Below are 25,168 nucleotides of genomic sequence, written 5' to 3'. Positions count from 1 at the left end.
ATACCAAGCAACTTGGATTAGTCAGAGCGGTACAAACACCAGTGCTCCACCCCACACATTTTACACTCCTTGACTGGCTCGGCTTGTTAGAGCTCACGCCCCGTACCTGTAGCTCTAGACACCTGTTCGAAACAAGAACGCACAAACATAGACACACACACACACACGCACTTTCCAGCTGGCACATTGAGCGGGACACTACACTGCTACGAGCCCATCTGGATAATTAAGTGAGACCAGGTCGGTACTGTCATTTTTGATCACTTCCTGACTGAGGTCATCTGTCATTCTGTCCACATTTTTAGTCAGTGTTTGCCATCATCATTTTCTAGCTGTTCCTTGCCACGAATGCTTTGATATAAAGTTGCTTGTCCTGTTCCTTTGCGCCGCTTAAGCACACTTCATTAATCATTGATGATTTTGTATGGGCAGGTCTCTTAAACCTTGGACAAATATGTCTTTTGAGGCCCCTGTGGATTTACTTGCACTAATTAGCGTGGCAGGAAACATAAGATTCTGACGGAGTGAAGTTTTAATGTTGTATTTGCTCAAGGAATTTCACCGGATTTTCTCAGTAAGGAGACTTTCACGAGTCATTTATGAAATTTCTTTGAAATGTTTCTTTTGGCTGGAAATGAGGTTAAAGGGTTGGCCGCTTCAGAAGAACACAAATCATTGTCATGTTTTTTTCCGCAGAATATTTTTGATATTCAATCAATAGCATTTTTTCGGGGTTTTTTTTTTTTTTAATTTTTTGGGGAAGTGGAAAGACAGGCTCGTCCACATGTCTAAACGATGAGTAAGGAATTCCTTTCCGAGCGTGCTCTTTTCGGAGGGAGGGAAGGGAACAAAGCGTGGGAAGGCTGATGCCTATCAAAACAGCCATTTGTTGGTTAATCTGTACAATTTCTCGTCTCTGCCCTCCCTTATCTGAAAATGTCGTGTGCATTTTTCAGGTGGCCTGATAAGAACCAGTGAAGACGCGAGAGAAAATCCAACCATGGCAACCGGTGAGTAGGAAGAAAGTGTCTTGCCCAATAATGGGTCATCACAGGGTGTGTCTCTCAGATAATGGTATTGTCTCATTGTTTGAATTGTATGCAACTGGAACATGCATTCCTTGGCTAGTATCCAGCCTCACAAGTCAAATACTGTTAGTTATGAATGATTTTGATTTTCGCATTACCACTTGACGAAGGTGTCCAACAGGGTTCTCTACTTGGTCCATCACCTTTTAACATGTGCAATTAAAATCCATGCTGTTAGTAACCTTAACCATTTGGATGCCTACCTCCTTGTGTCACACTGCCATGTGTACAGACAAGTTTTACTAACATTTAAAATGCATAATTTTCAACAGAAAACACAAATTGAGACCCCCAGCAATATTCTGTCATGGTTCTTCTGTTCAATTTCTCACTTGCCACAAATAACTGGGAATCTGGCTCGAAGGTTCACTTCCATTTGAAAAGCAAATTAACACTCTCTAAAGTTAGTTGGGCTTTCCTTCCTTACGTCAATACTTGTAAATACAAATTGTGCCACACCGCTTCTTGTTAAAATGACCCCCCTCGTAATCTGAAACCCTTCTGGGGCAGTGTGCAGCATTTGACAACTAATTTTCACGAGTGGCTGATGGTCATAGTGTTTTACAAAAATGGAGCGGTTAAGAATTACAGGCAAGCGCAGCTAGTAAGTAACCTTCTGGTTAGCACGTCTGTTTTGTAAAGTCACGGATTCAATTATTAATTCTGGCCTGCATGTTTTGTATCGCCTGGTACTTTGGCTTCATCTTGCGTTCTAAAACAAAACATGCATGATGAGTTCATTGAAGACAAAATTCTCCATTGGGGTTGATGTGAGATGAATTCTTCTTAGTCTCTGTGCGCGCCTTCTTCAATGCAGAATATTCTTTTTCACAAACCAATTGACCATTTTTCTTTCATTCATTTATAAAGTTGGAGAGACATTCCTTGAACGATGTTAATGTTTATGATAGTGCACTCAAATCTGCATCATATTGAGAGGTGTTTCTCATTGGTGTGGGGAAGTGTTATAATAAACAATAGTAAGTCCCTTGTTTTATATTAGAGGGGGAAAAAGCAACTGTTTTCCGTACCACCAAAGTCAGGACAAAGCTGAAGGGTGACCTCAGCTGGATGAACCGCAGCAGTGAACTTGAGGAGGTTCAATCTGAAGAAGAGAAGCCATGGTAAGACCCACCTCTAATTGTACTGGTATTTATTTATTTGAATGAAAATGAAATTAAAATCACGCAATACAGATTTTATCATACATTGTCATTTTTAGCCATGACATTAAAAAAAAATTCCCCGTTGCTGAACCTAGCCAATAACTTATAAATGTTACTAAACTTATTACTATACTCATTATTATGTTATTGTTATATTATTGTTATTCTAAAAATCTGATTTTCTAAAGAAAAAACAAAGGCAGATTCTGAATCAGCACAAAATAAAATGGAAAATTAGTCGATACAACGCTTCATCCATGAACTTAACAAGTCTGTTCATGCAGGATGGCAGAATTAAGGGCCCGGCGTCAAAATGGAGCGACAACCAGTCCAGTGTCTTCACCCACTTCCACTGCACCACCAAAGTCTGACAGTCAAAAGTAAAAAAAAACATTGTAAATTACCATAATGCATTTCATTACTTGGAAAACACGATATCGTACTAATATCAAGTCTCTGTTTTGTACTTAGATCACCATCTTCGGGATTCATGATCAAGTAAGTCAAAGACAGCTGCAAATATGGCAGAACTAATGAAAAATATACAATTAGAAGGCCAATTTGTGAAACTTTGATTGACCCACAATTTTTGTTGTTGCTACAGAGGTGTTTTTAACAAGACTTCTTCATCTTCTACAAGTACTACTTCCAATGGCATTAGGTAAGGCTTGCAATTCTGATGCAGCATTGGGTCCACCATGCAGTCACAATTAGATATCAGTCAATACTCAAGAGTAGTAAAAGATGACAAATGAAAAGTCTTTTTTTAAATACAGAGAGCGTGCGCACCACAGACTTAATCATGAAGATAGATCCATGTGAAAGGTGCCCTTAAACTGATGTCTCTACTTTCCATTCTGCTTGTGACCTGGAGCTCTAAATTGGCTTGGAAAGACACGCCAAGCTTGACTTACACATGTACATTTAGTGCTACTTAGGTGTGGAGGGGACTTTTCTTCTCATACTTTATGTATAGTCTGCAATTCAACTGTAGACCTTTGGACTTACGGACGGAATTTCAAAAGACTGGCTGGAGCAACCAGTTAATAGACGCAGTCATTCAGCCTTGAGGCTACAAAATATTTGACTATTTTTTCCATCATCAGTCAGTCACTCAGCCAGTAACAGCGTCCCCCCACTATGTAGCACTTAGCTAGATGATTGATAAGGCGGGTATTTGCTTAAGCTAGCATAGACACTTGTAAACAAGATGAAATTAGCCACAGCTGCTATGTTGGTAGCATGAGTTGTTTGTAATAAATCTAAGACCAGAATATATGAGACCGAAATTTTACTTTTTATAGGATGTAAAATCAATTAAAACTCAGCAGAGGTAATAAACTTAGTGGTTGACTGCAAATGCTGCTAATTCTAAATCGCTTCTCAATCTTCATCCCTTCGCTCTGCTTATGTTTGCTAGTCTTACAGTATTTTCAGTTGTTAGAAAACAAAAGATGGGCACCTTTCCCTCCATTTCCTGATATGGATATTCCGTCATAGAGTCAGCAAATCCTCAGAATTAGCTAACCCAGTGCTGATTCCAAAGACATTGAACCAAAACAAGCGCATTGGGTTGAGAATTTGAGCCACTACATTGGGTCAACATTTTGATTCAACATTGTAAAAGGTACCCATTCTCTCCAAATCTGTTGTGTATAGTAAACTCGGCGTAGGGGAAATTACTTCCAACATTTCGGACCAGCTTGAGAGTCTGTACATACTAGAGGGGCCACAAAAGGTCATAAAATTATATGTGTTGTTCAAGTGTACTGCAAAAAAAAACACCATCCTTCTTGGTAGCAAAATTGTTTACAGCTCTACTGCTACTTCTACGTACTCAAGTAAAGGATCTTGTGATGAAAGCTTTTCGTTGTTGTGTTGTGTTTTGGCAGCGGGACATCGAAAGTCACCAATAGACATTACGAAGGGAACAAGTAAGCTCACTAAGATGTTGTATTGACTGTAAACAAGTGTGAATATGGTATCATGAGATGTGTGTGTGTGTGTGTGTGTGTGTGGTCTTAAGCGTTTCCCACACGGTGAAGCCCTCCACCCAGAACGTGGACAGCAAGATTAGCAGCGAGGAGCAGTTGAAACGGTAGGACACGCACGCGCACACATGCACACGCTGTTCAATTTAAACCTTACCTGCTGAGAGATTGCATTAACGCCACATTGGCTCTTTTTTTTTTTTTTTTTTCAGCACGGCAGCAGCCAGCAAAGTTCTGAACAAATCCGCAGCCAGAGAACGGTCTTATGTGCTCTCTGCTGCTAAGAAATTTGAGTACGTCCCGACTTTCTGCAGCTTTGAGAAAGGAGTGCGTTGCATGTTCTGCTCTCATAAATCTCGATGTATTTGCCCCATAACACACAGGTCTCAAGCAGCTGAAAATTCAGTGGCTGAAGAATCACCACCATATGTGGCAAAAAGGTAAATGGCAATTATTAAAAAGTACAACGCGATCCATTTAGGGTTTTTCCTTCAGAAGAATTGCCCACATACATTTTCCCTCATAATGCAAAGTGAGAGAAGTTCTTAATGTCATGTCACGCCTGATGAAAACGGTTTGAACACCAAATTTTGATTGACATTTGAGAATGGGTTTTTTGAAATGGCCGAAGTGCCACAAGATAGCAGCAAAGCACTACTTTTGTCAAAATGAAGCTGTTCAACTCACATAGTCAATTGACACCAAATTGGACCTAAAGTGATACCTTAGCCTGAGCATAAAAACAGCAAATTGATTTTTCATAAAGGTTCCAAACAACTTTGGAGGTTCCAATATAGTTTTAAACAAATCAATAGCATGAGTGTGAACGTTTGTTTCACAGAAATCATATCACAGAGACTCAATGACTGCCTCAAATGCTTATATGTATATCCATGTGTGTGGTTGACATATTCAGGGTGGAGATTGCAGATGTTTACCCCCCTGCCCCTGCCCCTGCCCCTCCCATCACATCTGTCACATCTGTGCCAGAACCACCCAAGACACAAAACATGTAAATACTCGACCAAATGTCTACATTAAGCAATCTTCCCTTGCTGCCAAGTTGTCTGATTGACTGTCTTTTTAACAGCATCACCACTTCGAGTGTAAAGACAGCTGTCGTCACTTTTAATGAGCCTCCAAAGGTGGAGTTGCCCCCCCCTGAACCCATCAAACGAGACCCTCCTCCGGTTTTGGCTGTGAACAAGGACCTGTCTGAAGACATAAAAGTGGATAATGTGGCCGCTCCTCTCCCTGAACTCATCGCCGATTATCTGCACGTTTCCACCCGTTCAGAACACGATGATTCGGGGGTTGCCGACACTCATCTCGTCACAATCACTGAAGAGCCAGAACTTTTGGAAAACTCAAGGTCAGAAATCTAGATTAGTTAAGATTTTAGCTACAGGTCATTTGTAAAAAAACATCTTTTGAAGTAGAAACCTGAATGTTGCATTCGCATTCTCACCTTCACAATCAAATAACCCTTGAGGATTCATTTCACAATGTATTTATCAATGGAGTTGTAATTTTTACATAGGTGTCAAAATGCCTTGAAAGCGTTTTCCAATATTATGCACATCAGAAGTAGTTACATAGATAATATAAAATACATATATAATGCAATATTGTATTTGCAGCTGGACATGTGCTTTCAAAAGTTAAGAGGAGCTCAAATTCAGTTTGCCGTGTAACTACTCATTCACTACCAGCCCAGTTAAAACTGACTTTTGATTGACATACCCTATATGTCAATAGAAGTAAATATTAGTAGCCGTCAAGGGCATTGAATGGTTAAAGGTCAAAGTGCAATTTAAGTTCAACATAAAAATTCACCCAAAAGCTGAATATGCCTCACTTATTGTGAATAGCGTAATAATGCAGTTGTATTTTTCCGTTATTTTAGAAGGCCTTGCTACTTGTGATGTTCTTCAACATCCAAATTTTGAAATAATTCATTCAATATTATTGAAAGAATTGGAGCACAGATCGGTTTAAATTGAAATGAAGTGGTAGTTATGCTAATCAGAACTGTGCTGCCAAGTGTCAGGACTCGAAACTAGACAGTATATTTTCATGTATTATGCTGCAAAGGCTTTGTTTGGGTAAAATTTGAATTTCAGCGAGTACCTAATGAAGGCTTAATTGTGTTATGTGCAGTATTTCAGTGGCATGCTTGCATTCCACCTCAATAAACATGTCAAGGAGACTTTGACGTGGAATTCCATGCCTTATCTTATCTTCACAGCTCCAGAGTTGAAACACTTACCGCCATGTATGAAAACCTTATTCCAGACGACTCCAACTCAACCAGGTATGAGCGACAAAACTTTCCTCAATTTGAATGTGCAAATATTTTTGCAGTCTTTGTTTGAGTGGCTTCAAAGAAAAAAAAAAAATGATGTTGCTTTTTCTAAACTTGTCACCTGTTTATAAACAATAACAACTTTACTTTGCCTCTAACATATTGTGTTTAAGCTTAACGTGCCATCTGATGAGATTTCTTTTCTTCATTTCCCCTTCAGCCTGAACGTTGATGAGCCAGTGCTGGCAAAGGCAGTGGAAGAGGAAGAGGAAGAGGAAGACTCAGCGGACACTCGCTCAGAGGAAGGGTACACACCTAAAGCTACTTTCTTATTTATTTCATAGCTGTGTTGGCAAGAAGACACCTGATGGCACTTGGCCACTGTGTTCACTTCAAAGGAGTCAAATCTCTTTTACAGCTAGCTAAAAATACTTGTCAAGAGTCAGTTCCAAATTAGACTCGAGTCATGACTCAAGAGATATAAATATGGATGCGAGCGTGTGTCAAAGTAGGTTCACTAATCAATTTCCTTAATGTCAATAGAAAAGAACAGGATCCAATTCCAGAACTCCGCAGCCATGAAGCAAGAACAGAGGATCTCTTGAATCTCAGTTCTGGGTTAGTTAAAAACACACTGAATGGCATCAAGGTTGTTTTAGAAGATGAATCACAAGGTGGCACTGTTGAGCTTCGTATACTTATACTATTGCATTCCGTCACTGCTCTGAAATCGATGATCTGTTTACTTACTGCATTAATGCTGCACAACACGACATTACATAACATTACTCCTCCGCATTCTGGTATGTATGGTAACTTCTCTTATTCAATCTCACTTGCCGGGATCAGTACAAAACACACAACACAAACACACACTCCATACCATAGTGATTTCTATTTATTTTTGCTGTTATTTTGACTGTTATCTTTCCGCCTCCACAGTCAAGAAGAACTCGAAGATCTTGTTCCCCCCAGCCCTGTACAATGGAGTCAGGATCTACACGATGAATTTGAAAGGTACAAGAAGAGCTGCCAAAAGAAAAAAAAAAAAAAAAAGAAAATCAATTTTTACTATGTTCCAAATCAGTGGCCTCTTTGTCAGTGGCAGTGTATTTCCATATTGTCCAAGTCGAATGCAAAGCTTTGCACTGCTCTGTATTTCATATCCGGCAAAAAAAAACAGTGGTAGCTTCAAATGAATGCAATCTCAAAAGAAACATGGAGTGAAAGAAATTGTTGCAAAAGCCTTTGGCCTCCATCTGTGTCTGCATCAGGGTTACAATAGCGTTGGATTTTTCACTATGGTTGGAGTGCCATTCTTAAAAAAGGTGATTACGTATTGTGTAATGAAGTAAATTACAGTGCTCAAACTACTAACCTTCCTCCTTCTGCATAGACTAAAAGAGAGACTATGTTGATGTGAGTGAGGGTGAATAGCAACCTGGTGGAATTATACAGTTAGAAAGGTGAAAATGAAATTATACTTGTTGAAATTGCATTATAGCCACTAACCTTTATGGAAGCCCATTAGTCTTATATGTCATGCCATCTCTGACGGTGAAATATAAATTCAGAAATGAAAGCTTCTTGAAGCCGGCACTTACAAAAAGAGAACACGTTACCTGCGCCACTGAAAATAGAAGCGAGTGTTCTGTTCTGATGGAGTATCGCTGCTTTGTTTGTCTCCGTCGGCCTCAGATGTACCCATGAGTTAGATTGAAAACAATCCAGTTCGATGTAATCACGGAACTACCTGGTAGGAAATGTGACTTGTTTAATAACCACTAGTGACTCTGATGTGTCTCTCTGCCCATCAGCAACACAGAGTCTGTCACTATAACCACAGAGTCTGTCACTATAACCACCGAGACTGTAACCGTTCCTGAGAAGAGGTATTGGCAAATACACGCATATACCAAATCTTTCCTGCCCTGGTTTGCAGGCTAGTCAAATGCTTGCAAGTCTGTCAGTACTTTCCATGTAAATAGTGCATGAGAAGAACCACAGTAACCTTTGACTGCCCTCTTTTCTCCGCTCATCACGTCATGGATGCGCTTCCTCGCTCCTTTCCTCTCCATCTTGCCAACACCGTGCAGTGAGGAGAGGGACATCTTGACCTCACATGTGACTACCACAGTAACTGAGTTCAGGTAGCTTGACTTGCCGTTACTGAACTTATTTGATTTGAAGTGGCGAAAAGCTCTGTGATCTTTCTTTGTGTTTATTTATAGTACAGTGGCAAAGATGAAATGTAATACTGAGGATTTTGCTCACATTTGGAATCAATGGCAGATGATGATCACATCTTAATTCAAGCTAAAAATAGTAGATGTCAAACAAAGTTATGAAATCACAGAGTAATCGTGTTTTTTTAATCGGGATTTCAAAATCAATCCAAGTCATCCCGATTGTTATTTTTTTCCATATCGGGCAAGCCATACTACCCCTTAGTTCATTTCTATGTCTGTTTACAATTCATAGCGCATTACGTCTTTCCATTAAGAGTCAGTGTGACACTAGACGCATGGTGCTAACAATTGAGAGTGAAATCAGTGTGAAATTGTGTTTCAGCTCAACTGATCCATTTGATCCGTACCCGATAGGGAGCACATCCCCAAACAGGTAATCATATTGCTTTGGGAGCTGTGACAGTTTTGCAGCTCTCGTCATGCATTATGCAGCGCAATGTGATTACGAGTCCCCTTTCTCTCCTGCAGCTCTTCTGACCTGCTACAGCCCCGCTCAGATATTTCCATCAACAGGTACAAAAAGGATCACACAAATTCCGCCATTCTCTATTGGGATTGCTGTTTGTGCTGCTAATGTGAGCAGACAAACGTGTCATGATTGCGATAAGGCCGTTTCATTGTGGATTGGATTGTAATCAGATGCTATCATGCGCCAATGTGTTCCTATTGGAATTGATCAAATAATTACAATTAAATTGACTATATTCTTTTTTTTATTCAATGTTTAACTAGGTAAGCCAATTGAGAACATTTTCTCATTTACAATATATTTACAGTGAAACCCTCAAAGTTTAGCATTCAGTGATATTGGTTCACTCAATAATGAATCAATGATTTTCAATGTCACATAAAACCTTTATTAGCTGGACAAACATTATTTATCACAAGCTAACCACTGCGTAATTGTTGAGGTTTGTAAAATCTTATCATTTCTGCATAATTTTACTGCTCGTAATTTTACTTTACCATCTCTAATACTTTCTGTGGTGACATCATAAAAATACAACAAAACAAAGTTTTGTTCATTTTTTTTTTTTAAAACATGTTGCATCAAAGCAAATGTAGCTTAATGAGATCTAATGAGAGTTAAACTTTTGAGGTTTCACAGTAGATTTTATTTCGATTTTCAAAACAAGCTAATGAATAGTTTTCGGCTAATGCGCCTTAATTTTGATCAAATCCGTGTATAAAATTGTATTGTATAAAATCCAATTAATTCTCATGAGAATTATGTTTACTCTGCCGGGAAGAATTTAATCAACCGAGCTTATAATTTCATTTCAAATGTTATCGCCTTCAGTTCATCACACTCTGTCATGGAGAGGAAAGAGCCAGAGATCACGTAAGTTTCTAAATCTACAGTAAGCTAACACTCAGCAAGCTCTTAAAGTATGCCTTCATTTATTATAACGAATCCAATAACTTTCATTATTAAATGCATATTTCTTTGAACTATCACATCTTTGGTGACGTAAATTAGTAAATGAATTTGAAATGATTAATGACCAAAATAACTTCAGGCCGTTAGAGTTGATTCAATATTTTTTGATGGCTAAAATAATTAATCATCATAGTGTACTATGAAGCCAAGTTAAATTGTTGTCCTCTAAGGTGATTTGAAGATGTTATTGAACTAAATAAGGGCTAGGATATAACACAAATAAAGATCTCTTCTCTATATTCCATCCATCCATCCATCCATCCATCCATCCATCCATCTATCCATTTTCAGTCACAAGCCACGTGACTAACAACGATTCACACCCACGAGCAACGTTTGGATCGTACACATTAAAACGCCACACAGCAAGATTCTAACCTCAAACTGCAGAACTGTGAGACGGACACATTATAATCACTGCTTGGTTGCTGTGGTACCTACTCACCGTAGTTTATGGTTACATAATTACATTTGCCCTTTCTTGTAATTATTGTCAATTTTACCACTATCATAAATGTATGGAGAACTAGTTTTGAGGTCGTGGGAAAACAAACACACAATCTAGGACTTCTTTCATACAACCCAAAATCATGTTTCATGAGCTACAAAATATTGGAAATTGATGGCATGTCACCAATGCCAGTCATGCTCCTTCACAAAAGCAAAGAACTGGTGACATCATCTTCCCAAAACTCTTTTTCCACAGTCACACTGTAAGTGGTGCAATAAATAAGACAATAAGCTGACAAAGTACTTTAAATGGATGACCAATCCATTCTTCACCGAAGCGTTACATTTATTTATCATTTATCGTCTGACCAATCCAGTATTGAATTGTATTCTGCCAAATATCGGAATTGACATCAGCCTCAAAAGCCCATATTGATCAGTTCCTTTTGAAAAAAAAATATAACATTTATAATGGCTCCTCGGCTCACATATTGAGTTTCGACCCAAAGTTGCAAATCACTGAGGTCTGAACCGAGATTCGAACCCAGAACGTTTGACTGTGAGACGGAGCCGCCGATGACACGCTTCCTACTCCCGTCAACACGTCTCGTTTTATCCATTAACTGTATTTTGTGCTTGCTAACAAGTATGAACAACCGGATCCTGGAATCGTTGGCGGAGGAAGTCATCCCAATCGACACCACCGCCACAAGGTATTCGCCCGCTGAATGTGTAACGGATACGTGAGTGAGCGCCGGGACTCGTGCAAAATCCATTTCTTAAACAATGCACTTATTTTGTCTTTCCGCTCCATGCGCCGCGACTCCCCCATCACGGCTCGCCTCCTCTTCAGCCTAAGCACTCACCGGTCGTGGGCGCACACGTGGGAAACCACAACGCCTCTGCAGACCACCACACAAGAGAGGTGATGACACACTTCGATTTACTCTCACGCCTCCACTCCATGTTCTCCGGCGTGTTCCGTTCAGCTCTCCCCTTGGCCCATTGTGCACTAAAAGCCTTTCAATGTATGTATGTGTTCTCACTCAGACAAGAGGCTCCGGGGGTTGGCCAACAGGAGGAACAACATACTCTGGTTACGTTTGAAAGAAAGTAAGTCACATTTGAAGGAGGGTTGGGGGCTATCTTACTATTCCACTGACCGAGGCTTCTTTGGCATGACCCCTTTGCTCATTGAGCCGGAATACATTGTGCTGATAAAAATAGGTCGGATATCGGATATGTATTTGTCACAAGCGTGGTCAACATGTGGCTTTTTCCTCCTTCCGAGTATAAAATGTGAATCCCTGTCGTCATGTGTCTTTAGGTCCCAAGAAAATGACTCTCCATGGGACAAGTGGACGTCCCCGTCCATGTATACCATCACTAGCACTATGGAGGAAGAAGAAGAGGAGGAGAAGAGGTAGTCATTTCCCCATGGCGGCGCTCATTAGCTGCAAATTAAATCCATTTTTTTTTCCCTTTTTGCCATTCTCGCAGGATTTATGAGTGTGTGGAAATTAAGAGGCTGTCAAGCATTTAATTGAAAACAAGCTAAACCTAAGTGGAAACTTAACTTACATAATGCCGATGTGTTTTGTAGCCCAGAAGACTCGCAGATGCACACAGTCACAACCATCACCACCATCAGGTAGGAAATGGAAGAGTCTTCAAACTTGGATACTCTCCAGGGGAATTAATGGGAATCAGGGAAGGGAAATATAGTGAAATCAAAAATCTAATAAATACACCCTGCATGTGTCAGCTGGGTTTGATTTTCAGCCTCGGGATTGCGCTAGTCAAAAGCAAATTTTAATCATTGTCGTGTCTTGAAACATTTTTGATGCTGCTTTCAAAAACGGCTTTATTGTTTTTGTAGCACATCAGCTTTTTGAGATACTTCCATCTTTTTGTTTGCGCAATCCGGATTTTACCATGTGGTAATTGATCGCTACGTTTCAGAAAAAAAACACAAAATCCATCTTTGGGTCAAGACAAAGTCTCAGTTCATGATCAAGTGACAGATTTGTGAAAATGACCCACATGGTCTATAAATCCCTGGCCTCTGCAGAGAAGACTTAGAAAAAACAAACAAACAAAAAAAACAAGTCGCTGTTTACTGAAACGTGTCCAGCATATTGACGGCTCCGGCCGACAGTGAAAATCTAATCCGGCTGGCTTTCATATTCCAGGGAGACCTACGGTGAACAGGAGGGGTCGACGATGGATCGGTGAGTTCATGATCTTGGGAAAGTTTGCACTGCTGCTCGTCTGGTACGCGCTTGCCGTCGAAGCTCTTTTATCAGTCTGCTGAGGCTGAACAACAATGTTGTGTAGGACGACAATGTTTGTTTGCTCTTAAGGATCATTTCACGTTTACTTTTGCACATTAGAGTTGAATTTACTTTGAGAATTCTTTTGGATTTTTTTTTAATGACCCCAAAAAATAAAACAAAAAACAAGGACCCCTCGTTTATCCCAGGAGATCCGTTCCAAAAATCCGCAAAGTAGAAACGGTATATGTATTATTGAGAAACGTAAACACCATCGTATTGAAATTTCCGACACGTAGTGGTTCATGTTGGCCGCTAGAGGGCATGAGTGTATTGTAAATTAATTTGAATTATGGTTTTCCTTGACACGCTGCCGACCTCCCACGCCTCCTCAGTTACGTCCGCAGTGACGTACATTGCTCAACGAGCGTATTTAAACGCTGTTTTCCCGTCACTTATAAACCCGCAAAATAAAAATTACGCAATAGGTGAAGCGCAACGTAGCGAGGGATCATTGTATATATATATAAAAAAGTGACAGGTAGCCTATTTGGAAAATTGTCAAATGTATCAATATTTCATATGCAAAAAAACCAACAACGTATTTAATCAAATTTCTTTCGATTTTCATCGGCCTCTCTACTATGGTGCATTTTTTTTTCTCGTTTCTCCCACACAATTCCGATTCCGCAGATGTCAGAATACTGATGCGAATGAAAGGTGTCGCTTTGTCAAACATCTCGCCATCAAGCAGCACGACATTAACACGCATTGACAGAAAATAATCATCTTCCCGGGCTGCACTGAGCAGATGCAGTGCGTACATGTGCGCATCATCGCTGTCACTCGGGGAGTGAGCGATGAGACTAACAATGCCCTGTTTGACACCAGGACCGTACTAGTGGAGGCCCCGCGAACCCCCACGCCAGAACCTGACACCAAAAAGTGAGAATGGTTTCAATCAAAATGATAACTAATATCCATGTTGTCTGACTTCATCTTCATCCCGTATATGTTTAAGGCCCTTTGTGTACGTGAAGGAGTATGTCGATACCACCGAGATGTCCTCCCATAATGCCACGGGCTCATTCAATAGGTACTGTTCACTATCTCTTATTTATGCTATTGATCAGAAATACTGTTGATGAATGACTTTGGCCTGCATCCTGATGTTCTTTGTCTCTTCCAGGTGGTCCTCTTCCTACTCTAGGTAATGTAGGAAAATAATATATTACTCACAGTATTTTCTGCAAAGAACTAATATTATAAAAATACAAAAAAAAAAAAATAGATAATGATTCAAACAAATGCTCACTATATATTATGATCATTTATAGCTTGGATGCTTTTGGAAATTTTACAACAGCTTTTTAGTGATTTACATAGACTAGTAGCTTACTGAGCCTCCAACTTCTTAGTACCCGTGTCTGTTGTATATTGTCTCCCGGTGGCCAAGCGCATGCACTAGAAGAAGCAACACAATGTCAATGGACTTGATGCAAAAAAAAAAAATCTAATTATCCATCCTTCCATCTATATGACTAAAAGAAATAATAATCTGCCAATTTTATTTCTGCTACATAGTCACGGAACGCTTTTTTGTGTGTCCCTGCAGCTCTGTCTCCTCCCCCTGCACGTACTGTGGACAGCTGGTGGGCAGCGATGCCAAGATCACCATCGAGCACCTAAACATTGACTGCCACCCGCATTGTTTCAAGGTACTTTTGCATCATTTATTTCATGTCTTACACTGTAAGAATGTGCCTTTCCTATTTTCAAAAACATATTTAGTGGAATAGATGTATCATTCTATGTTTGCAAAGAAGAATCATTCAAAGTCTGAATAAATCAATAAATAAGAATTCATAGCACAGTTTGACACAAAGACTGCAAAGAGAAAAAAAAAAAAGGCTTTTCTTGGCTAGTGACTTCTTAGCGACCCAGCTGGTTGCTTGGCAACCTTACGACCACAGTAAGATTCCGGATCCTTGTAAGTGGCACATGCAGAGATATACAAATATAAAACTCCTATGAACCACTTGGAGGATATGGGGAAATAAAAGAACGACTGGCCCCTCTTAACGTCAAAGATACGATTGGTTTACTCCACCCTGCCAGCAGCCGATCATATGGTGGGTGCTCTGCTTAGTCGTCTCATCTGCTCATTACCTCTGCTCATATTGAAACCTTGACTTTTAAAAATCACTGTAAACTGACAAAACCGGTTATCCGAGCAGGGACTTGTTTAAATTGCGGGTCTGCCCTCGGTCGACCGGTTATAATGATGATACCATATAAAACTATCATTGGTAGGGGTGTAATGATACATCAAAAATAATAAATCAGTAGAGGAGAATTTTAAATGATTGGAAAACATTTATGATAGTTTAAAAATATATGTGTTGTTCGGTATGGACCTTGGCTTTGTGGTTCGGTTCATGTTCAGTTTAGTAAGATTAATTAACCTAAGGTCCCTCAGGTTAATTGAGGGGATTACATTTTCCATAGGCGTGCATGTGAGTGTGACTAATTGCACCATGATCTATCCCTGCTTATTATTATTCATGTCGTCAGGAGTGTTTTGAAGCGAAGAAATGAGTAATTAAAATATTTGTACAAAGACATTTCGTAATGACACCCTGGTTATTTCTCAGTGTGCCTCATGCTGGAAGCCGATGGGAGACCTCATCGACAACATGTTCCTGCACGGAGGCAAAGTCCACTGTGAAAGCTGCTACGCTGCAACCTTCGATTGATCGCAGCGGCTCTTCATTTGCATTTAAAGTGAGAAGCGGCCTTCTTCCAACAAGTTTGGACGGCTTCAATGCAAGAAGGATGGAGGTTTAGGGTGAGCCAAGAGACTGTAACGAGCAATAAAAATAATTACTTTAGATTCTTTTCACGCAAGGCAAGATTTCTATTGGCAAAACAGGTTTGTGCACTTCTTCCTACTGGTGAATGTGTAACTTAAGGATTTGTATCCACATCAAACACAATTGAGTCCAAATCTATTTGTACCGTGGCCAATTTTTGTGTTCAAATCTCCATTTGTTGAATGGGTATCTTTTTAGTTGGAAATGACACAAATGGCGAAAAACTCTTAAGAGAAAATCCAATTGCCATTTTGCTCATTTCCATTACTGTTTGTCCAATTCCAATTCAAATCCTTTTTTTTGCAAACAGGATATATTTAAATAATAGCTCATAAAACTGTTCTAGGGTTGTGCTTGAAGTTGAAAAAAAAAAAAAATGGAATTACATTTTATGGTCTAAAACTTGGTCAGAGTATGGATCATTTTGGGCTTAACTGCAAATTGAATTCAATAACACTGACACTATGGGGTACAATATATTTATATTTACTTTGCTTAAATAAGACTTCTTACAAAATACCATTCTAAATACACTGATTTAAAACAAAACGTTTCATATTTCCGATGCTTCTATACAAAATAAAACATTTATCCTGGTATAAAAATGTAACAAGTATAGTGTGCTCATTTACGTGCTGTAAAAAATAAAATAAAAAAATCAGCTAAAACCAATTGCACGTATTGCACCACGGCATACAATTGGTAGCAAATTGGTCAAATATCAGCCAAGTAACACATTTTCTTTGCATTGTCACGTAAAACATTGGCATAGCAAACCATTGGGCTACTAAGAAAGAGTGGGAAAAAAAGCTAATTAAATCCAGTGGCTTCTGTCCTGATTGTCCTCAGACCCCCCCCCCCCCCCCCACACACACACACACACACACTTGGCACACAGAATTTGAGCTTGGCTTCACTCCAATGCAAACATGTCTGCCCCTGAGAATTATAACACCCCTACAGAGCATATTTTGCCACACACAGTTTAACGTTAATACTCAGCACTGTGGCATGATTGAACTAAATATATTTGGCTTATGAGATACTAAAATCAAATCATATTTAAAAAAAAAAAAAAAAAACAGTTTGGGGCGCAGGTGCAAATACGGGCCATGCTTTGTTCCCGCATGATAAAAAAAAGTCTGTGGAGCACATCTGGACTCCTGGATGTCCTCCATCCTCCTTGGCCTGTTTAAGGCCAACGTTAGTGTTTGCCTCTAGCTCGGCTCACTGCGATTCTTTGGATGTGCTTCCACAACAGCGCAGGATCCGATTCGTTGGCTCTTATGAGGGACTCTAGGCCCTCCGCTTGGTCCAGACTCTGCCAGTAGTCCTGAGGCCACATTTGCAACCATCTGCAGACACATTTGTCTAAATTAGACCCTTTGTAGACCATGTTTAAATTAGACGCAGGCATAATAAATTCATGAAGAAAATAAATGAGTAGCTAAGTAAATCGATAATATATAATATATTGATATGTATACAATTCGGTAAACAATTAAAAATAAGTCCAAATGAGAATCAATTCAAGTGGCTCACCCATCATCTGCAGGCAGGTCTTGTACTTCTCCGTAGCCTGGGCTGGGCAAAGGGCAACCCATGTGAGCGTTGGTAGCCATCTTTGGTTTTGGAGCCGGGTTTGTCTTTGGGGCTTTTCTATGGGCTCGCTCCGCAGCCAGCCGCGCGTTTTCCTGGTCACACACGTAGCACTCAAATCCATTCAAGTAGTTGGGTTTGGTCATGTCATTCACCCCCCATTCGCGGGTCTCCAAAGCCCCCAGCAAACGAGCATTCGTGACGCTCTGGATGTTTTTGAATTCCAAATATTTGCCATATTCGTCATCGTTCTCATCTAGAAACTTGAGGAAGTCGGCGAGAGATTTCGGTGAGGGGAAGTCGTCGATGACGATGACCGAGTGGTTGTTGGGCATCCAGTCTGCCACAGCTGGAGAGCCCCGGTACACGGGAACGCAGCCTTGGTGGAGGGGCCGCCATAGCTTCTCAGTCATGTAGTCTGTGCAGCGGCCGTTCTCTAATGCCAAGTGGAACTTGTAGCGGCCCACAAATCTCATGAAGGAAGTCTCCTCACCGGTGGCTGTAGACGTGTCTTCGAGATGTGCGGGCAGAGCTTTGTTGTTCAGACATTTGCCATAGGAATCCACCTGAGGAGGGGAAACAGAAAACAGTGAACCCTTGAATAGTCGTACTTTGTCCTTTGAGAGTTTCCACGCTTGTTCAAGCCGATCTTTTGTGGAACCCATTTTATGTTATTATTTACTTATTTGCATTACTTTGCCGCCATCTTGTGGCATCTGGGCGCCAAAGAAAAATGCTAAAGTGAGTTGAGGAGCTTCATTCAGACAAAAGACGTGCTTTGCCACAACTTGATGCTTTGTTGACGTAAGTTGAGGAGTTTCACTCAGTGTGTTTTGTCAGTGAACTAATTGAAGTATTTAACGTTTGCCTTTATTTCTGCATAAGCCCGACCTACGTATAAAAACCTAACGTTATGTAGAATGAATCTGCTATTGTTTATTTTAATACAGGTTAATTCCGAGCTAAAAAAATAATCACATAGTGGGAATCTCAATATCGCGGGTGAAAAGAAATTGGGTTATTTTTAAAATCATTCAGCCATAATGTACTCTTGTGCGTATTACCTCAATGTACTTCATAAGTTCTCGCACATATCTGTCTCTGTCAGAGGGTACGTCACAGTGAGACTGCATGTAGAGTACGGGGGCCAAGCCTTTCAGCCTCAGCTGGTTCTTCTCCTTCAGGGACACCACCGTCGGCTCCAGCAGGTAGCTCAGAGACGGCAGCCACTGCAGGGTCAAAGGGTAGTCGGACTCCCGGCGGAAAGTGGCCGTGTAGTTGAACATCCTGATGCCCGGCCCATGTGAGAGGAGGTAGTTATTCATGGGGGACTCCTCATGGAACAGAGCCCACGTTTGGTGGCGGAGGCGGGGGAGCGGTGCTTCATAAGCCCGGAAGTCCGTCCCGTAGAAAATGATGGATGATGTCCTTTTGTACAGCTTGACCTTACAATCGAAAAATTCTAAAGTTTAGTGCTTCCAAAATGATGAACACACAAATTACTTTTAAAAAATAAATAAGTAAAACATAGATGAAAGCATAATGACTAATAGGCATCATTTGAGAATCACTGATACCTTGTGGTTACTTGTGGCCAGACAGGACGATGTGGCACAGTCAATTCGTTCAGTATCTCCGGGAAAATGTGGGAATAAGACTCCGCTCCACCACAGGATAATAGGCAGCTCCTTGTTGCTGCGATGGTCTTGGTTGCCAGGTCCATGGTATGAACTCCCCGGGGCAAACTCCATGTCTGCAAGAGCACTCTGGGGCTTAAAATGTGCCTGCTCCACTGCATCATAGGGCACCATGACATGTTCATCCGGGAAGGACGCAAAGGACACCCACACCCAGCACAAGACGCCAAACAGACCAAAACATATACAGGACACCAGCCTGCCTCTTCTTGCCATCTGAAAGAACAACAAAAAAAAAAACATACGAGTGAGAGACAAACATTATTTATACTCGAGCCACATGGCTTCCTGAATGTGGTTATACAAATGTGAGGTTTTGATATCCAGCGCTAAAACTAAATAAGTAGAGAACACACTGTTACAGCTCAGGAAAAACGACAAGTATTCTTACCTTTGTTACAGTTTGAAACGCATAGAAATTCCGTACTTTTACTCCTCCAAATGTGGGCTTTAATAAATGAGGTTAAAGTTATTGTAGGGATGCAGTAACGGGATGCTGCTTGGTGACATCGAACGATGCAGCTGGAGGAAAAAAAAAACAGCTGGATTCTTCTTCTACGCGTGGGTTGGTTCTTTTCATCGGGCGCCTCAGAAGCAGTAGAGCAGCACAGCGTCATCTACAGTTGGAAGGCGGTAAAAAATCTAATTGTTAAAAATTAACAATTACAAGTTAAATGTATGCGTTAAAACTATGATTCTAACAGAACTTTTTCTATTTGGTTATTACAGTCTTTTTTTTTTTTCTGATACGTTTTATCATTTTCTGTAAATAAATTAACAAATGCAGTGGGCAAGTCCAGCTTCTTTCTCCTCGTTGATTCAGGAAGAGTTGGTAAGAAAACAGAATGAGAGAAAAATGAAGCATACTTTGCTTTCAAACGAATAAAAGCAGACGAATTTGATAAAATTCATATTTTTTGGGCTCATGGGGAAAAAAAAAATCAAAATGTTGGTGGTTTTGCCTTGGGTCCCCCAAATGACTCCGAAAATAACTCGACTGGCTTTAAGACCCGGGGATTACAGTTTTTGCGTTCCAAGTTTCTTACGGCTACCCAATAGGGACGCACAAATTTGACACGTCACTACAATCGACCTCAGGCTCAGCCCGATGTCGGAGACTGGGCAACAGCCAAGTATTAACTACCAAGGACGGCGTAAGTACATGTGTTAAATTATTTCGGATAGGGTTGCAGAGCTGTACAACCCACATGTTCCCCTTCATATTTCTTAGCGTGTTCAAACGCTTTGATGTTCCGTTGCTAGTCAACCGAAATGTCCACAAGCCGATCACAGCAGCCCGGCTAGCTTGCTTACTAAGTTCGAAAAGACTTCAGCTTTCCTAATACGTCTGCTGATGTTTTACTGCGTGTTTTACAGTACGCGTGATACTCACACTTCCGTCCCTTTTGTTTAGTGCGATTATTAAAGCACTTCCTTGTGAGATAGACGAGTTAAGACAGTAAGTAGCAATTAGCCGCAAGCTCAGGTTGACAAGCTGCTACATGTCTGCGCATGTGCAGTCTTGCACTCCAAAGTCACTGTTGTTTACATTGGGCGGATGGTCATATTACAGTGAGAGCATTTGCGAGGTGATTACGAAATCCCGATAACGAACTATTTAGTACAGCAGCATTAGAAAATGTCAAGTAGTATTTGGGGTTTTAAAAACAACCACGACAAATGAAGGTAAGGAATTTGTCTCTGTTTGCTAGGTTTTGACTTGATTGTTTTATTTTTTGCATTGCCTAGAAGTCTTCTCATGAATAGTTGTGGAAATTAATATTACTTAATACTTTCCCGAAACATCCACACTGACTACTTTTCCGATTTACACACAAACTCGGATTACATCTGTCACAGGAAGGTATTTTAAACAGCCTAGCAAAAGCAGAGCATTTAGAAGTCTTTAGAAGATGATTATTCAATGCAAAAAAATGTGGTTGGAAAATAGTCGGGGTTTAAAAAAAATAGTTTTAGTCTTTTAGTATAATATCGGTTTTTTGCTTTGAGTGCTAACATTGGCGATATGTCCATACACTTAACCATTAAGACCAAAAAGTACGTTTGAATTTTTTAATCACTTTTCTTGAGTTAAGCCTACAAAAGGACAAAGATTGCATAAAAAGGTCAAATGTTCTGCCTGGAATATATACTTTTATTATTGTAAGCTTTTAAATACAAAAAGAAGTTATTTCGTTCATTATGTCGTTTTTTAATTAATTTACCAATTAATCGGTTATCAGATTTTATCCTACCACATATCGTAACAATCCATATTGATGGGACCCTACTGCTAAGGTAGTGTAATATTACAAAACAAAATGTATAAAATTTATGATTGAATATGATATGATATATATGAAATGAAATTACTCTCCCGTGGAAAGTTTCTAATTTGGGATATTTCCAAAAGTTGAAATTTGCTAGAAAGTTTTTGCAACTTTTTCAGACCTTTACACCTCCATGGCTAAAACTGACATATCGGGGATAACTATCATTGTGGAAAGACCCATCATACAAACGGATGTGCAGTTGCTTGGCAGCTGTCAACCACTTTGTAATGGGCACGACCACCACCAGCTACACCCAGGGTTAGGGTTTCAAAGTAGGGTTTCATACTAGAGTTAGGGTTTCAAAGTAGGGTTCAAAGCTAGGGTTAGGGTTTCAAACATGGGTTTAAACAGGACTGCTGTTTTCAATTTTACAACTGGGCTCACCATATTAAAAGACAGTTTTGAACTGTTTTTAAGGATGAATTGAGCTTGTCTTGTGCGCCACCCAGCGAGGAGGGCTGAGCATGATGAGCGGGAAGAGCCTCCTGCTGAAGGTGATCCTGCTCGGTGATGGAGGAGTTGGAAAGTCCTCCTTGATGAACCGCTACGTCACCGACCGCTTTGACTCGCAGTCGTTCCACACCATTGGTGTCGAGTTCCTCAACAGAGACCTGGAAGTGGACGGACGCCTCGTCACCCTCCAAATCTGGGACACGGCCGGCCAGGAGCGCTTCAAGTCCTTGCGTACGCCTTTCTACCGAGGCGCCGACTGCTGCCTGCTCACATTCGCCGTGAACGACTTGCAGAGCTTCCAGAACCTCGGCGGCTGGAAGAAGGAATTCATGTATTATTCTGATGTGAAAGATCCTGAGCGGTTCCCTTTTGTGGTTCTGGGTAACAAGGTGGACATGGAGCAGCGAGAAGTAGGCGAGGATGAAGCACGGGCCTGGTGCGAGGAGAACGGCTGCTGTCCTTACTTTGAGACCAGCGCAAAGGACGACATGAACGTCACGGCCGCGTTCGAGGCGGCCGTCAGGGAGGTGCTGGCCGCCGAGGATCACGTCGACCACTCGGTACTGAGCGGGACGATAGATCTTCACGGCAACCGCAAAATATCTCGTAGGTCCTGCTGCTGACGGGTCAAAGCCCACGAGTTGTTGTTTATGGTACACGTAGGGCAAGTACCGGTTGCTCTCTGATTCTTTGGATAAGATACAGCGGAGGCCGTGTTCTTTATTGATGCTGATAAGATGTAATCTGAGGAAAGCGGTGTCAAGGGTACAGCCGCTATCCAAAGGGCTGAATGATTGCCTCAGGCAAGGTACAGGCGGGCTGAAACGCTCACCCTGTACTGTGTCTGCTTCCAGTCATGTTGCACACTTCCACCTCAGTTGTTGGCACTTGCAAATTTATGTTCGTAACGCATCCAAAACAATTAGTCAAACACGATTCATTCAGCGATGCCAGTTGACTTCTGAGTAGTTGAGGACATTTTAGCTCGTAACATTTCAAAAATTCCATCTATCATAGGAGTACAGAAGAGTATTGCTGACTTGCCAGAAAAGAAAAAAAAAAAAAGCATCTGGAATGCAATCAGGCACAAACATCCTTTCCGGTACGAGCGTTGATCGCAGCAGCTCTAAAATGTAATGTTGTCTTTATTTTCATCAGTATAAAGGGAATTGTGCACCCTAAACCGAAGCTACAGAGGTGTTCTTTCATGTTCCGTGCTGCATTTGTGCCAGTGTTTATGACTTGCTCTTCCTTTTCTAGTGTTCCCAAACTGCTGTTTATTTCTCCGTGAGGCACCACCCCTCCATTCCGTTGTGTGCTGTTTTCTTTTTTGTTTGTTCAACATACACTGTCTAATATTGGATCAGGGATGGGTGGGTTTGTTTCCCGGATGTGGAAAGGAGGTTATGATTATTGCACTGAACAATTTTCCTAATCAGGGCATTCTTTGAATTGAACCTTCTTGAGTATGTGGCAAGCTTTAACAAACCAGTCCTTTTTTTTTTTAAGCTATGCTCCCTCCTAAGTGATAACACATGTAGACCTCAGTTGAATGTGAGGGTAAAGATAAAACCTTTCAACTCCATTCATACAGGAAACAGTTATCCAAGTATTAATAGAACTGTATCACGTTTACCTAATTTCTGCTAAATGGTACCGAGATTTCATTGCAATGTCTTTTCAGATTTACATGTGGTGTGTTTTTTTTTTAACACCTGCCAGCTTGGTGTTGATTTTAGGTACATTTAGAAAATGAGTGTTGTTGTTTTTTAATTTTGTGAAAATCTTGATTGCTGCTTAAATTATTGTGTTGCACATGTTGTTTTAATGAGTTAATTTATTTCTGTGTGGTTATTGCACCATGTTTCATGCTCTCATGCTTCCAGCCTTGTGCGTCGTTAAAATTTCAGTGTCATCAAGCAAAAGTGTATGAGGGTTCGAGCATTTAGTTGGAGAAGTACGGTCAAACGTTTTTTTGATTTTTGCATTCATACGCCACAATGGATTTAAAACTGGAACATGATTCAAGTATCGACTTTCTGTTTCAGTTCAAGAGCATTTAAAAATCATCACTGTCATTGTCCAAATCGTTCTGGAACTCACTGTTCAAAAGGGATTTCAAAGTTGTTGTTTTTTTTTTTAAACACACTAATCTGTTGAATACACCCCCACTCGTCTAAACACGGTCTTCAGAGTAAGATTGCCTTTGTGGGGGGGGAAAAATCAAAATCAAAACTTGTTTTCTCCATCTTAGAGATCTGCCATTTTGCCTTGCACTGCCATTTGCTGCTGACTGAAAATGAGATACAGTAGTGCCTCAGGGCTCAGGTAAAAACCAGTCATGGCTCAGCTGTTTTCCAAATGGCCACTCCCTGAGATGGGTAAAATATTTCCATGTTTAATTTGTTCTCCTTAAACGCAGTATTAATCTGAATGCAGTGTTTAGACTAGTGGGGGCACATAGAACATATTAGTTTTGACTGACCTGTTCTTGTGCGAGTAGATAAACATCACTGTGAAACTAAAGCCAAGTTGTTCATGTGCTGCCCCCGATGTTTTGTTTTAGTTTCAAGCAGATGTTTGATAGCATTTCTACACGACTAAGTTCAAGTTTTCCACATCTAGTGGGTAGTATACCTTTTACTTGTGTTGTGAGCTGACCCGGGAATGGTACGTTTCTTTTTTGTTGTTGTTGTTCTTTGACTTAGAATCTTTTTGCCCTTCCGGTATAGTTTCAATGTTTATTGTTCCTTGACTTTCTAGGGATGTAGCCTAACAATGTTTACCTGGAAACTATCAAAGATTCAGTTATTCATAAGCAGATCACATTACCTACAGTACTTATCGTGGTTTCATGTCAGTGTTTACATGTTGCTGTAATATTCATGAATGTAACCCCTAATTTGAGCTGTCCCTAATAATGGCTAAACCACATGACTTCACCAAAACTGCCCAAATGACACTTGATCATGTTTTGTTCAGCCCAGCTAGTGATTTTTATATAAACTGTGTAAAAGTTGGAATGCCCAACTTTTATTTAACAATCACATTTCTTCCCTCGCGAGACTTTTTGCACTACATTTGATAAGACCGGTTATCATTTGCTTGCGTACGGAATAAAACCAAATGTATCACCCCATTTTGTGTCTTTTTGTGTGTGCACGAATGTATGCCTCCGGTTTGCCTTGTGCTTTATTTCCCTGTAAAGCTTTGCACTTCCAGCAACAACTCACATTGTCAGACTGATGTA

General features: G+C 40.5%; 3 protein-coding genes across 7 annotated transcripts; 2 read left to right on the top strand and 1 right to left on the bottom strand.

Moving 5' to 3' along the window:
- Window positions 1-101: 101 nt before the first annotated feature.
- Window positions 102-19,861, top strand: znf185 (zinc finger protein 185 with LIM domain). Of its 2 annotated transcripts, none has more exons than XM_085901720.1 (32): window positions 102-240; window positions 957-1,010; window positions 2,128-2,212; window positions 2,539-2,634; window positions 2,726-2,752; window positions 2,859-2,915; window positions 4,147-4,188; window positions 4,281-4,352; window positions 4,458-4,538; window positions 4,629-4,685; window positions 5,162-5,257; window positions 5,336-5,617; window positions 6,494-6,559; window positions 6,771-6,857; window positions 7,094-7,168; window positions 7,493-7,567; window positions 8,368-8,442; window positions 8,647-8,700; window positions 9,122-9,172; window positions 9,268-9,312; window positions 10,100-10,141; window positions 11,338-11,403; window positions 11,544-11,615; window positions 11,741-11,803; window positions 12,018-12,113; window positions 12,294-12,341; window positions 12,883-12,921; window positions 13,855-13,908; window positions 13,985-14,059; window positions 14,153-14,173; window positions 14,579-14,681; window positions 15,618-19,861. In XM_085901720.1, exons 2-32 carry the CDS (start codon window positions 1,001-1,003, stop codon window positions 15,717-15,719), a joined length of 2,214 nt encoding a protein of 737 aa, XP_085757846.1. In that variant the 5' UTR covers window positions 102-240; window positions 957-1,000; the 3' UTR covers window positions 15,720-19,861. The 2 variants fall into 2 exon arrangements, with proteins under 2 accessions (XP_085757846.1, XP_085757836.1); XM_085901710.1 differs by having other exon boundaries at window positions 2,092-2,212; window positions 15,618-19,860.
- Window positions 16,713-20,600, bottom strand: pofut4 (protein O-fucosyltransferase 4). Of its 3 annotated transcripts, XM_085901761.1 has the most exons (6): window positions 20,526-20,600; window positions 19,524-19,749; window positions 19,013-19,348; window positions 18,500-18,880; window positions 17,379-18,001; window positions 16,713-17,191 (listed from the first exon to the last, which is right to left on the bottom strand). In XM_085901761.1, the coding sequence occupies exons 3-6, from the start codon at window positions 19,346-19,348 to the stop codon at window positions 17,041-17,043; spliced, it is 1,491 nt and encodes a 496-aa protein (XP_085757887.1). In that variant the 5' UTR covers window positions 19,524-19,749; window positions 20,526-20,600; the 3' UTR covers window positions 16,713-17,040. The 3 variants fall into 3 exon arrangements, with proteins under 3 accessions (XP_085757887.1, XP_085757878.1, XP_085757869.1); XM_085901752.1 differs by lacking the exon at window positions 20,526-20,600 and having other exon boundaries at window positions 19,524-20,324; XM_085901743.1 differs by lacking the exons at window positions 19,524-19,749; window positions 20,526-20,600 and having other exon boundaries at window positions 19,013-19,498.
- rab9b (RAB9B, member RAS oncogene family) lies at window positions 20,154-25,057 on the top strand. Of its 2 annotated transcripts, none has more exons than XM_085901833.1 (2): window positions 20,154-20,286; window positions 21,883-25,057. In XM_085901833.1, exon 2 carries the CDS (start codon window positions 21,930-21,932, stop codon window positions 22,539-22,541), a length of 612 nt encoding a protein of 203 aa, XP_085757959.1. In that variant the 5' UTR covers window positions 20,154-20,286; window positions 21,883-21,929; the 3' UTR covers window positions 22,542-25,057. The 2 variants fall into 2 exon arrangements, with proteins under 2 accessions (XP_085757959.1, XP_085757970.1); XM_085901844.1 differs by lacking the exon at window positions 20,154-20,286 and adding an exon at window positions 20,293-20,818.
- The last annotated feature ends 111 nt before the right edge of the window (window positions 25,058-25,168 follow it).

This window comes from Syngnathus leptorhynchus, chromosome 2 (genome assembly GCF_054491065.1).
Source record: "Syngnathus leptorhynchus isolate UIUO chromosome 2, UIUO_Slep, whole genome shotgun sequence".
NCBI lineage: Eukaryota > Metazoa > Chordata > Actinopteri > Syngnathiformes > Syngnathidae > Syngnathus > Syngnathus leptorhynchus.
Note: the sequence above shows the minus strand (reverse complement) of the source record. Positions and strands in the feature narration are given on the sequence as shown.

What these genes read in the sequence shown, in the direction of transcription:
- znf185 (XM_085901710.1), top strand. An exon ending in AGACATTACGAAGGGAACAA is followed by an intron (nt 4,189 to 4,280) that starts GTAAGCTCACTA and finishes TGTGGTCTTAAG; the next exon opens with CGTTTCCCACACGGTGAAGC. An exon ending in GAGGGGTCGACGATGGATCG is followed by an intron (nt 12,922 to 13,854) that starts GTGAGTTCATGA and finishes GTTTGACACCAG; the next exon opens with GACCGTACTAGTGGAGGCCC.
- pofut4 (XM_085901743.1), bottom strand. Translation starts at nt 19,375, where the DNA reads ATGTTTTTTTTTTTGTTGTTCTTTCAGATGGCAAGAAGAGGCAGGCTG. An exon ending in AACTTATGAAGTACATTGAG is followed by an intron (nt 18,002 to 18,499) that starts GTAATACGCACA and finishes TCCCCTCCTCAG; the next exon opens with GTGGATTCCTATGGCAAATG. An exon ending in GACCTGCCTGCAGATGATGG is followed by an intron (nt 17,192 to 17,378) that starts GTGAGCCACTTG and finishes ATGTGTCTGCAG; the next exon opens with ATGGTTGCAAATGTGGCCTC.
- rab9b (XM_085901833.1), top strand. Translation starts at nt 21,930, where the DNA reads ATGATGAGCGGGAAGAGCCTCCTGCTGAAGGTGATCCTGCTCGGTGAT.